Source organism: Stigmatopora argus, chromosome 7, assembly GCF_051989625.1.
Source record: "Stigmatopora argus isolate UIUO_Sarg chromosome 7, RoL_Sarg_1.0, whole genome shotgun sequence".
In the NCBI taxonomy this organism is placed as follows: Eukaryota; Metazoa; Chordata; class Actinopteri; order Syngnathiformes; family Syngnathidae; genus Stigmatopora; species Stigmatopora argus.
The window spans coordinates 1,791,283-1,804,312 of record NC_135393.1 but is presented as its reverse complement, the minus strand read 5'-3'; the positions used below and the strand labels follow the sequence as shown (position 1 = coordinate 1,804,312).

At 36.8% G+C, this 13,030-nt stretch overlaps 1 protein-coding gene and 1 long non-coding RNA gene across 10 annotated transcripts in view; one reads left to right on the top strand and one right to left on the bottom strand.

Moving 5' to 3' along the window:
* shoc2 (SHOC2 leucine rich repeat scaffold protein) overlaps positions 1 to 11,174 on the top strand; it is a 96,308-nt gene extending 85,134 nt beyond the window's left edge. For 5 of the 9 annotated variants that reach the window (XM_077604372.1, XM_077604371.1, XM_077604373.1 and 2 more), the window contains one exon: positions 5,068 to 7,056. In XM_077604372.1, the coding sequence (XP_077460498.1) occupies positions 5,068 to 5,276 (209 nt within the window). In that variant the 3' untranslated portion in view covers positions 5,277 to 7,056. Of the gene's footprint in view, positions 1 to 1,929; positions 2,846 to 5,067; positions 7,057 to 9,888 lie in introns of those variants that run through there. The other 4 variants (XR_013300837.1, XR_013300838.1, XM_077604375.1 and 1 more) reach the window with 4 other exon arrangements.
* On the bottom strand, positions 11,029 to 12,619 carry LOC144076972 (uncharacterized). Its single transcript, XR_013300839.1, has 2 exons — positions 12,147 to 12,619; positions 11,029 to 11,287 (listed from the first exon to the last, which is right to left on the bottom strand). It is a non-coding gene; the product is annotated as an uncharacterized LOC144076972 (long non-coding RNA).
* Between the last annotated feature and the right edge of the window lie 411 nt (positions 12,620 to 13,030).

Below are 13,030 nucleotides of genomic sequence, written 5' to 3'. Positions count from 1 at the left end.
TCCATTTTTTTTTCAGTACAAACCAATGCGTGTTACTTATACAAGCCTTAAACATACAAATGCACTTATATAAACCTTCAATATACTTATATCGGCCTTAAACATAAATTATAATACAAAATATAGCACTGAATCAACTTACAAACAAATTCAACTTATGAACAATCGCTCGGAACCAATTGCGTTCGTAAGTAGGGGAGCGTCTGTACATACATATACATACATATATATATATATATATATATATTATATATATATATATATATATATATATATATATATTATATATATATATTATATATATTATATTATATATTTATTATATATATATATATATATATATATATATATATATATATATATATATATATATATATATATATATATATATATATATATATATATATATATATAAATATATATATATATATATATATCAGTGGTGGACTGTCAGGGCCTGCAAGGCCTTCTCTGCTGGCCTAAAAAAATATCTGAATCACAGACTGATGTTAATTGTTTTGTCCATTAATACTTATTAAATAATTTCAAATGGTCTGTCAGCTTCCTTTCATTAATTTTCCTCTGGTTGCGCTGCTTCCAGATGTGTTTTCATATTTAAGCATCTAACCAATCACATTTCAGCTATTATTTGTTGCCAGGGTCAGAAATCTTCCTCAAGGCCTTCACAATCAGTTCTGCAGGCTCTGCTGCATAAAACAAGCGTCAATAAAACTGTTGCTTTAACCAATCAATTTCGAGTTGGCGACAGCAATGCCTTGTCGCAGGCGTAGGAATACGTCATTGCCTTCTCGCAGGTGTAGGGATACGTCATTGCTTTCACCAACTATGATTGGCTAGTGATAGAGTGGACTAGCCAGAGCTACCAAACAATCTGGAGCGAGCTGCACAAGCAAATATATTGTTGTGTTGATTTAATAGTGGTTTGTCAACCCGCAATGGCTGAAGGAAGAGAAGAAATGGATTTGTTTGCAGATTTACTGCCAAAGCCATTTTCAAGAGTAACTTTACAAGAAAAGCTGGACATCATTAAGAAAGGTCGGACAACTCCGAAGAACGCAAGCCTGTCACAACCGGGAATGAACATTTTCAGCACTAAATCAAATAAAAACGTATGCCAGAAATTCGACAGGACAGGCTCGACTTTCAGCATTAGCTTTGATGGTGACAAAAAAGGAGGAAAGAAAGGACGATGGATTTTGTGTATAAATAAAAGATTTTTGGTGAGTAAAATATGGCTATATTCCTAAATAATATTTCAATTGTATGAGGTTATTATTGATGATCTTTTGTGTGTCGCAGCTGTAGCGGCAGTAAAGGTTTTATAGCCATAAAATAGTTTTTGAGGGTTGGATTGATTCAGATATAGAATTGAAGGCGTTGTGTAGAAATTCACGGCCCGCCGCTGATATATACATATATACATATACAGTGGGGCAAATAAGTATTTAGTCAACCACCAATTGCGCCAGTTATCCTCATCACCAATTTCGTCACACGCAGTTTCTGGGTGTGATGACAAGTAGGCTTTTTTTGTTGTTGATAATGACGACAGGCCCTATGTCCGATTATTACTTGAAAGGTTTAGAGAGGCCTGTAATTGTCAGCATGGGTAAACGTCAACCATGAGAGACAGTGTGAAAAAAAAGACAATCACATTGTTTGATTTTTAAAGATTTTATTTGCACATCATAATGGAAAATAAGTATTTGGTCAATACCAATAGTTCATCTCAATAATTTATGTACCCTTTGTTGGCAATAACGGAGACCAAACCTTTTTCTGTTACTCTTCACAAGGTTTTCACACACTTGCTGGTGTTTTGGCCCATTCCTCCATGCAGATTTCCTCTAGGGCAGTGATGTTTTGGGGCTGTCGTTGGCTAACACGGATTTTCAACTCCCTCCACAGATTTTCTATGGGGTTGAGATCTGGAGACGGGCTAGGCCACCCCAGGACCTTGAAATCCTTCTTACGAAGCCACTCCTTTGTTGTCCTGGCTGTGTGTTTGGGATCACTGTCATGCTGAAAGGCCCAGGCACATCTCATCTTCAATGTCCTTGCTGATGGAAGGAGATTTTCACTCAAAATCGATCGATACATGGCCCCATTCATTCTTCCTTTTACACAGATCAGTCCTCCTGGTCCCTTTGCAGAAAAACAGCCCCAAAGCATGATGTTTCCACCCCCATGCTTCACATTGGGTATGGTGTTCTTCGGATGCAATTCAGTATTCTTTCTCCTCCAAACCTGTGTTTCTACCAAAAAGTTCTATTATGGTTTCATCTGACCATAACACATTCTCCCAGTCATCTTCTGGATCATACAAACGCTCTCTCGCGAACCGCAGACGGGCCTGGATATGTACCGGCTTGAGCAGGGGGACACGTCTGGCAGTGCAGGATTTGAGTTCCTGGCTGCGCATTTTATTACTTATAGTAGCCTTTGTTACTGTGGTCCCAGCTCTCGGTAGGTCATTCACTAGGTCCCCCCGTGTGGTTCTGGGATTTTTGCTCACCGTTCTTGTTATAATTTTGACGCCAGGGGATGAGATCTCGCATGGAGCCCCAGATCGAGGGAGATTATCAGTGGTCTTGTATGTCTTCCATTTTCTAATAATTGCTCCCACAGTTGATTTCTTTACACCAAGCGTTTTACCTATTGCAGATTCAGTCTTCCCAGGCTGGTGCAGGTCTACAATTTTGTCTCTGGTGTCCTTCGACAGCTCTTTGGTCTTGCCCATAGTGGAGTTTGGAGTGTGAGAGACTGAGGTTGTGGAAAGGTGTCTTTTATACTGAATGAGTTCAAACAGAGGCTATTAATACAGGTAAGAGTGGAGACCTCGTTAGACCTTGTTAGAAATTAGACCCCTTTGACAGCCAGAAATCTTGCTTGTTTGTAGGTGACCAAATACTTATTTTCCGCTCTAATTTGTAAATATTTTTTAACAAATCAAACAATGTGATTTTCTGTTTTTTTTCACATTCTGTCTCATGGTTGAGGTTTACCCATGTTGACCTTTACAGGCTTCTCTCATTTTTTCAAGTACGAGAGAACTTGCACAATTGGTGATTGACTAAATACTTATTTGCCCCACTGTATGTGTATGATATAGATTTTATATATATATATATATATATACACATACACACACACACACACCGCTCGTCATACAATATTCTCGTCTTACGACGGAAATTTCGATCGAATAATTCGCCCGTGATGCGGTCAAAATTTCGTGATGCGGTACGAATTAATTTGTTTTCCATTCATTTCAAAGGGAAACGTCCGCTCGAGTTACGAGAATCTCGTCATACGATCTCAGTCTCGGAACGGATTACAGTCGTATGTCGAGGTACCACTGTATGCGTGTGTGTGTGTGTATATATATATATATATATATATATATATATATATATATATATATATATATATATATATATGTATATATATGTATATATATATACATATATATATGTATATATGTATGTATTTATGTATGTATATATGTGTATATATAGTTATGAATATATATGTATGTATATATGTATATGTATGTACGTGTACGTGTGTGCGTGTATGTGTGTATATATATATGTATATGGTCTCCATTTTCTGAAGATCCAAATGAGGTATTTTTTATCTTTTCAATTTTCAGTAGTAAAGTCACTGTGGTGTACAGGAAATGCACATATTAAAGTCATTGTTGTATTGGTCCTTACTAAATTGGAAAACTGACTGACTTATATGGTGGTAGGAAAAGAAAGCGATGACGACGCTGGACTTCAGCTCATGACAACAACTGCCATTTTAAACCCACCAAATACAATCTTTTTTGACTAACGAGCTTCTGCTTATATACTAGATTCAGAGCTATTGTTCTACACGCTTATTTTCAAACATCTTTCATATTTAGAAGAAAAGCATCAAAATGTCCTTACAGGATCTTTAAATGCAGAACACAGTGGTACCCCTACTTACGAATGCTTCTACATACGAAATATTCAGGTTTTAAAACACTTTGATATGCAAATTATTCATTCATTCATCTTCCATACCGCGCATCCTTGAAAGGGTTGGGGGGATAGCTGGAGCCTAACCCAGCTGACTTCGGGCAAAAGGCAGACTACACTCTAGACTGGTCGCCAATCAGTCTTAGGGCACACAGAGAGACAAATGACCATCCGTACTCAAAATCATACCCCCCAGCAGGAATCGAGCCCACACCTGCCTGCACCGAATTTAGGCGAGTGAACCTCTACTCCACTAGGTGGATCTATGCAAATTATTGTTCCAAGATAATTAAAGCTGTCCAATTTAGAAAAAAAAGAAAAAAAATATCAATCGAAATACAAGTGCAATGTAGTAATCCCCTCCAACATCGCGGATATTTGTTGACCAGACATGGCCGCGATAATTGAAAAAGCACTAAGTAGGATTGCCCCTATTATTACTACCATACTACATATTTTGCTCCTATACAAAAACAGTACAACACAAGTACAATTATCAAGAAGTGTAAATATTAGTTATAAGATTATGGTGAAAAGACTGTTTGTGTGTGTGTTTGTGTGTGTGTGCGTGTGCGTGCGTGCGTGTGTGTATATTTTATTCATGACAAATCCAAGATTCAAAATAAAATCTGGAACCAGTTAATTTCATAAGTAGACGTACTATTGTACATGGAGTTCATATAAATTACATCTATATATTTATTTATTTTTCCTAAAAGTCTCGTTGGTGAAATTCTGGAAACCTTGGGAAAAAGAGGATTTTGAAATCACAGTTATAAAGTCCCGTGAGTCTACCTGCTACTCTTCTTTTTGTTAGCTGGCCTGGATATTCGTTCAATTTACACTGTAATATCCTGGCAGTGGACGTTGTGTGTTTCTTAGTTTCATGGGAAAATCGGAAAACTTCTGTTTTCACAGTGGCAGTTGTACCTAGGTTTAGTCCAGTAAACGATGTTATTCTTGCTTTCATATATGATTTTGACCTGAATGATTACCCAGATATTTTAATCAGCCACTTGATCTTGACTTTCCTCAGGCACCCTGGAGAACTTGGAGGAATTGTACCTCAATGACAACCCCAACCTGCACAGCTTGCCTTTTGAACTGGCTTTGTGCAGCAAGCTGTCCATTATGAGCATTGAAAACTGTCCCCTCAGCCACCTCCCACCCCAGATTGTTGGCGGAGGCCCCTCCTATATCATCCAGTTCCTCAAAATGCAGGGACCTTACCGTGCAATGGTCTGAGGACAGAGACCACCCTCATGCCTGCCCTATTCTGTGTATCATTCGCGGTAACAAAATCAGCAATCTCCTAATCATCAATGTGCATTGCTCTACTTTATTAAGGTCATTCTCTGACTCCCGTTCCCTAATGGTCATCTATCCATTCCCAATCCAACAGGAGGAAAATATTCCTATCTCTTTGCCAAAACTGAAGGAAATACGGATTTCTTTATTGAGCAACTGCGAGCCAAGTTGCAAGTCTTTAAATCATTCACACCGTGCTCCATTTGTCAATGTATTTACAGTCATTACAAGCATCTACTATGTGAGCGAGGGTACAGCTATATGCAAAACAACCAAGACTTTAGATCAGACCTGGGCAATTAATTCCACAAAGGGCCGTAGTAGGTGCAGGTTTTCGTTCCAACCCATAAGAGGGAAACCTTTCCACCAATCTGGTATTTTAGAAGTGCAATCAGTGGATTGCAGTCAGGTGCTTCTTTTTTCAGCAGAAATCTAATTAATTAAACTGCCTGTGCTGGATCGGGTGGAACAAAAACCTGCACCCACAGCGGCCCTCGAGGACCGGAGTCCCCAGGTCTGCTTTAGATTATCACATTTACTGCTGCTTTCATAATTCAAACATGTTATTTTCTTTTCAGTTTTTACATCTACTTCGCTCTTTTGAGATGATTACTTGTTTTCATTTTTCTTCACCACAGAGAACAAAGGTCTAATGATGGTGTGTTTATACTTGTTTTGTACTTTTTTTCTATTTTTAAACTGTGCCTATAATATTTAGTGTTCCAGTGGCTCATTTCTAAACACTTTGGTCCATGAGAAAACAAATACATAAATTATTACATTTTCTTTTTATTACTGCTGTTTTTACTTTAATGTTGCTGTCGGATTAATCTATTTAAGTGCTATTATCATTTGTGAAATAGGGCAATTTGATTTTTTTTTCTTTCTCAGCAATAGCAGCAGTAGTTGTCAAATGTAATGTATGCATATGAGAACCAATCAAAAAAGCAAGTAAAACTTTTCTGGCTTTTCCCGTGCGATAAAAGAAACCGGTGATGGAAATTCATGGTGTTTTTATATCATGTATACACATCCTGGTTGTTGCCTTGAGTGGAATTTTAGTTGTTTACTTGTTTGATATTCTCTTCAGTGTTGGACTGCATAGTTGATCCTTGACCAACATATCAAACATTTTTAAAGGACTTGACAAGTGTATCAGAGCCTCAAAAAAGGTTTGATGAAATATTGGCAGGTAATCCCTCTTGACACCTTTGTTATAGTACTATCCTTAATTTGTCTTATAAAAAACAAGAAAAGTTCCCATCTAATTTAATTTTTTATTAATGATATTTTGTCCCACACTGTCCCGGTAATGCTGCTGCTCTTGTGCACTTTTGCTTTTTTGGAATAAAAACATTGGCATCCTGTTTCACATAAACGCAGTAGCCTGTTAATTTTTTCCTAATGGGGGCATTTGTTTTTGGTTGAGAATGTATCTTTAAGTTGTTAAGTTTGTATCACTTGTAAAGAAGTGAGTTTTTCTGGCTTAGAGTATGAATTGACCTTTTAAAGAGGTTTTAACCTGTCAATGTTAAAAGGAACTTTCTCACTTCAACAGTGAAAGTTTGCTTATCCTGCCTCTTTCTTTATAGCAAGTGAAATGACTTGTCATGCTCAATATTTTTATTTTATATCATTGAATGTTTCTTTTTTTCTAAAAATGTGTATTCACTTAGTATTTCAGGTGACTGTACATTTAAAAAAAATACAATTATAATCAAGCCTAACAATTTTGTACGTGTTTCATCCTAGCAATGTACATTTCCCAGAGTTCCTCTGTAGTCAGCTGAATTGAGAAGAATCTTGATGCATTTTGAAGCTGTGATTTCAGGCATCTCCTTCACGCCGGGAAAGTGATGCATAACTGCAATGACGGAAAATTCAATCAGCATATTAATTGAAGAAATAATTTTGTTTAGCTTAATTTTGCCATCAATACTCACTTAGATCCATAACTTGAATTTCTACCCCAAAAAGCATTTAACGTTGCCATCAGATTTCTTAAAAATCTGACATGACAAGAGTACAGGAGGGCGTATGCCTCTATATAAAGAGTATCCAGACAAGTTCTTGAATTGAATGCCTTTATTTTCATACAAGTATAAGTACAATGAGATCTAAACCTTCACCATAAAGTGCGCAGATAAGTAATCAACATAAATAATAGTTTACATAAGTAGTCCGGTACAAAACTTGTGTAAAGTGGTTAGTAGCCTATGGAGTTTTAGGTTGGTTTTATCATGGAATACAATGTTGAAATTTTGTCATGTGTCCTGAAAAGTTGAGACTTTACCGTACAAGTTCAACCCGGAGGTTGAAGCACTATAACAGGGGCCCCCGCACCTCAGAAAAGGAGAGACACAGACTGGCACTGGCATCTTGGGTTGCATTCACATATGATCTACTGAATGGTAAATATCTCACATTTACAACCTTGACTATACAAATAAACTTGGCAATTTAAAATCTAATAATTTATTATCTAAAATTTAAGCCTGGATTTTTTTACTGCGCTTTTGACGGGGCTGGCCTTTACAACAACGCTAAATAACGCCTTTGTCTGGATTTCTTTTCCATTGACTAAGCCAGCTAGCCCGTAGGTTAATCATCTAGCACCACTATATTTTACTGCACTTTAACTAAAAAATATAAACCAACACATTGGCTACACGTCATTTGTCACTTGGTCAAAGCAATAATGAGTAAACCTGTTAGGTTTCACGGACCATGAAGCGTAGTTGATCCCAGTTGCAGGGAACCAGGCAAAGACGACGTAGTAGAGTGCACAAACAAAAATGTTAATGACTGGCAGCATTCTCCAAAAATAAAGACTGAAATGAAATAATACATATATATATATACATATATACATATATATATATATATATATATATATATATATATATATACACATACATACATACCGACCGGCCGGCCGACCGACACATACACATTTATATATATATTTATATATATATATATATATATATATATATATATATACATATATATATATATATATATATATATATATATATATATATATATATATATATATCAGTGGTGGACCGTCAGGGCCTGCAAGGCCTTCTCTGCTGGCCAAAAAAATATCTGAATCACAGACTGATGTTAATTGTTTTGTCCATTAATACTTATTAAATAATTCCAAATGGTCTGTCAGCTTCGTTTCATTAATTTTCCTCTGATTGCGCTGCTTCCAGATGTGTTTTCATATTTAAGCATCTAACCAATCACATTTCAGCTATTATTTGTTGCCAGGGTCAGAAATCTTCCTCAAGGCCTTCACAATCAGTTCTGCAGGCTCTGCTGCATAAATCAAGCGTCGATAAAACTGTTACTTTAACCAATCAATTTCGAGTTGGCGACAGCAATGCCTTGTCGCAGGCGTAGGAATACGTCATTGCCTTCTCGCAGGCGTAGGGATACGTCATTTCTTTCACCAACTATGATTGGCTAGTGATAGAGTGGACTAGCCAGAGCTACCAAACTGTATCTGGAGCGAGCTGCACAAGCAAATATATTGTTGTTGATTTAATAGTGGTTTTGTCAACCCGCAATGGCTGAAGGAAGAGAAGAAATGGATTTGTTTGCAGATTTACTGCCAAAGCCATTTTCAAGAGTAACTTTTCAAGAAAAGCTGGACATCATTAAGAAAGGTCGGACAACTCCGAAGCACGCAAACCTGTCACAACCGGGAATGAACATTTTCAGCACTAAATCAAATAAAAACGTATGCCAGAAATTCGACAGGACAGGCTCGACTTTCAGCATTAGCTTTGATGGTGACAAAAAAGAAGGAGGAAAGAAAGGACGATGGATTTTGTGTACAAATAAAAAAGATTTTTGGTGAGTAAAATATGGCTATATTCCTAAATAATATTTCAATTGTATGAGGTTATTATTGATGATCTTTTGTGTGTCGCAGCTGTAGCGGCAGTAAAGGTTTTATAGCCATAAAATAGTTTTTGAGGGTTGGATTGATTCAGATATAGAATTGAAGGCGTGTAGAAATTCACGGCCCGCCGCTGATATATACATATATACATATACAGTGGGGCAAATAAGTATTTAGTCAACCACCAATTGCGCAAGTTATCCTCATCACCAATTTCGTCACACGCAGTTTCTGGGTGTGATGACAAGTAGGCTTTTTTTGTTGTTGATAATGACGACAGGCCCTATGTCCGATTATTACTTGAAAGGTTTAGAGAGGCCTCTAATTGTCAGCATGGGTAAACGTCAACCATGAGAGAGTGTGGAAAAAAAGGAATCACATTGTTTGATTTTTAAAGATTTTATTTGCAAATCATAATGGAAAATAAGTATTTGGTCAATACCAATAGTTCATCTCAATACTTTATGTACCCTTTGTTGGCAATAACGGAGGCCAAACCTTTTTCTGTTACTCTTCACAAGGTTTTCACACACTTGCTGGTATTTTGGCCCATTCCTCCATGCAGATTTCCTCTCGGGCAGTGATGTTTTGGGGCTGTCGTTGGCTAACACGGATTTTCAACTCCCTCCACAGATTTTCTATGGGGTTGAGATCTGGAGTAAACGAGGACCGGAGTGCCCAGGTCTGCTTTAGATTATCACATTTACTGCTGCTTTCATAATTCAAACATGTTATTTTCTTTTCAGTTTCAGTTTTTACATCTACTTCGCTCTTTTGAGATGATTACTTGTTTTCATTTTTCTTCACCACAGAGAACAAAGGTCTAATGATGGTGTGTATATACTTGTTTTGTACTTTTTTTCTATTTTTAAACTGTGCCTATAATATTTATTGTTCCAGTGGCTCATTTCTAAACACTTTGGTCATGAGAAAACAAAGACATAAATTATTACATTTTCTTTTTATTACTGCTGTTTTTACTTTAATGTTGCTGTCGGATTAATCTATTTAAGTGCTATTATCATTTGTGAAATAGGGCAATTGGATTTTTCTTTCTCAGCAATAGCAGCAGTAGTTGTCAAATGTAATGTATGCATATGAGAACCAATCAAAAAAGGAAGTAAAACTTTTCTGGCTTTTCCCGTGCGATAAAAGAAACCGGTGATGGAAATTCATGGTGTTTTTATATCATGTATACACATCCTGGTTGTTGCCTTGAGTGGAATTTTAGTTGTTTACTTGTTTGATATTCTCTTCAGTGTTGGACTGCATAGTTGATCCTTGACCAACATATCAAACATTTTTAAAGGACTTGACAAGTGTATCAGAGCCTCAAAAAAGGTTTGATGAAACATTGGCAGGTAATCCCTCTTGACACCTTTGTTATAGTACTATCCTTAATTTGTCTTATAAAAAACAAGAAAAGTTCCCATCTAATTTAATTTTTTAATAATGATATTTTGTCCCACACTGTCCCGGTAATGCTGCTGCTCTTGTGCACTTTTGCTTTTTTGGAATAAAAACATTGGCATCCTGTTTCACATAAACGCAGTAGCCTGTTAATTTTTTCCTAATGGGGGCATTTTTTTTGGTTGAGAATTTATCTTTAAGTTGTTAAGTTTTTATCACTTGTAAAGAAGTGAGTTTTTCAGGCTTAGAGTATGAATTGACCTTTTAAAGAGGTTTTAACCTGTCAATGTTAAAAGGAACTTTCTCACTTCAACAGTGAAAGTTTGCTTATCCTGCCTCTTTCTTTATAGCAAGTGAAATGACTTGTCATGCTCAACATTTTTATTTTATATCATTGAATGTTTCTTTTTTTCTAATAATGTGTATTCACTTAGTATTTCAGGTGACTGTACATTTAAAAAAAATACAATTATAATCAAGCCTAACAATTTTGTACGCGTTTCATCCTAGCAATGTACATTTCCCAGAGTTCCTCTGTAGTCAGCTGAATTGAGAAGAATCTTGATGCATTTTGAAGCTGTGATTTCAGGCATCTCCTTCACGCCGGGAAAGTGATGCATAACTGCAATGACGGAAAATTCAATCAGCATATTAATTGAAGAAATAATTTTGTTTAGCTTAATTTTGCCATCAATACTCACTTAGATCCATAACTTGAATTTCTACCCCAAAAAGCATTTAACGTTGCCATCAGATTTCTTAAAAATCTGACGTGACAAGAGTACAGGAGGGCGTATGCCTCTATATAAAGAGTATGCAGACAAGTTCTTGAATTGAATGCCTTTATTTTCATACAAGTATAAGTACAATGAGATCTAAACCGTCACCATAAAGTGCGCAGATAAGTAATCAACATAAATAATAGTTAACATAAGTAGTCAGGTACAAAACTTGTGTAAAGTGGTTAGTAGCCTATGGAGTTTTAGGTTGGTTTTATCATGGAATACAATGTTGAAATTTTGTCATGTGTCCTGAAAAGTTGAGACTTTACCGTACAAGTTCAACCCGGAGGTTGAAGCACTATAACAGGGGCCCCCGCACCTCAGAAAAGGAGAGACAGACTGGCACTGGCATCTTGGGTTGCATTCACATATGATCTACTGAATGGTAAATATCTCACATTTACAACCTTGACTATACAAATAAACATGGCAATTTAAAATCTAATGATTTATTATCTAAAATTTAAGCCTGGATTTTTTTACTGCGCTTTTGACAGGGCTGGCCTTTACAACAACGCTAAATAACGCCTTTGTCTGGATTTCTTTTCCATTGACTAAGGCAGCTAGCCCGTAGGTCAATCATCTAGCACCACTATATTTTACTGCACTTTAACTAAAAATATAACCCAACACATTGGCTACACGTCATTTGTCACTTGGTCAAAGCAATAATGAGTAAACCTGTTAGGTTTCACGGACCATGAAGCGTAGTTGATCCCAGTTGCAGGTAACCAGGCAAAGACGACGTAGTAACTGGCAGCATTCTCCAAAAATAAAGACTATGAAATGAAATAACAAAATCAAACCTGACGAGGGAGGATGAAGGGAAATGTGGCTCACAGGACATGGACATGAGGATGACAAACTGATGTTCTGACAAGGATTGACAAACAGGGTTTAAATAGACAGACATGGGGGTGATGAGGCAATCAGAAACACCTGGTTCACAGAAGAGACTGCAAGCAGGAGATACACCAGGGGTGGGGAAATGACAGATGCACGCAATGGGCAATCACAGGGTTAGGTCACTGGGGAAAAAAACAACAAAACCAATCCCTAATAAAACCATTCGGATTAAAACAACATAATAGTCTACTGACCAGCTACCCCACTTCCTTCTATGTGTCCAATTAATAAATTCATCCCTTGGTTGGAGTGAAAAAAATAAAGGGTTATAGAGTTCTTGTTGGTCCAATTACATTGAAAGTTTGCTTATCCTGCCTCTTTATAGCAAGTGAAATGACTTATGTTTGACATTTTTTATTTTATATCATTTTGTTTCTTTTTCTAAAAAGGTGTATTCCCTTATTCAAGTGACTACATACAAAAATTCAATCAAACCTAAAAATGTAAAATTTTCAAAATATTACAAACTTACTATTGAGGTTCGAACTGACTGCACGCTCAGGCAAGTTCTGTTTAGGCAGGGTAAGACCCAAATCTTTATTTGCCAACCTCACCTCTTTTATAGCCCTTTATCATTAAAGATCTACCCTTTACATCAGGGGTCACCAAACTACGGCCCGCGGGCCGGATACGGCCCGCCGGCACATTTGGACCGGCCCTCTGAACAATACCAGAGA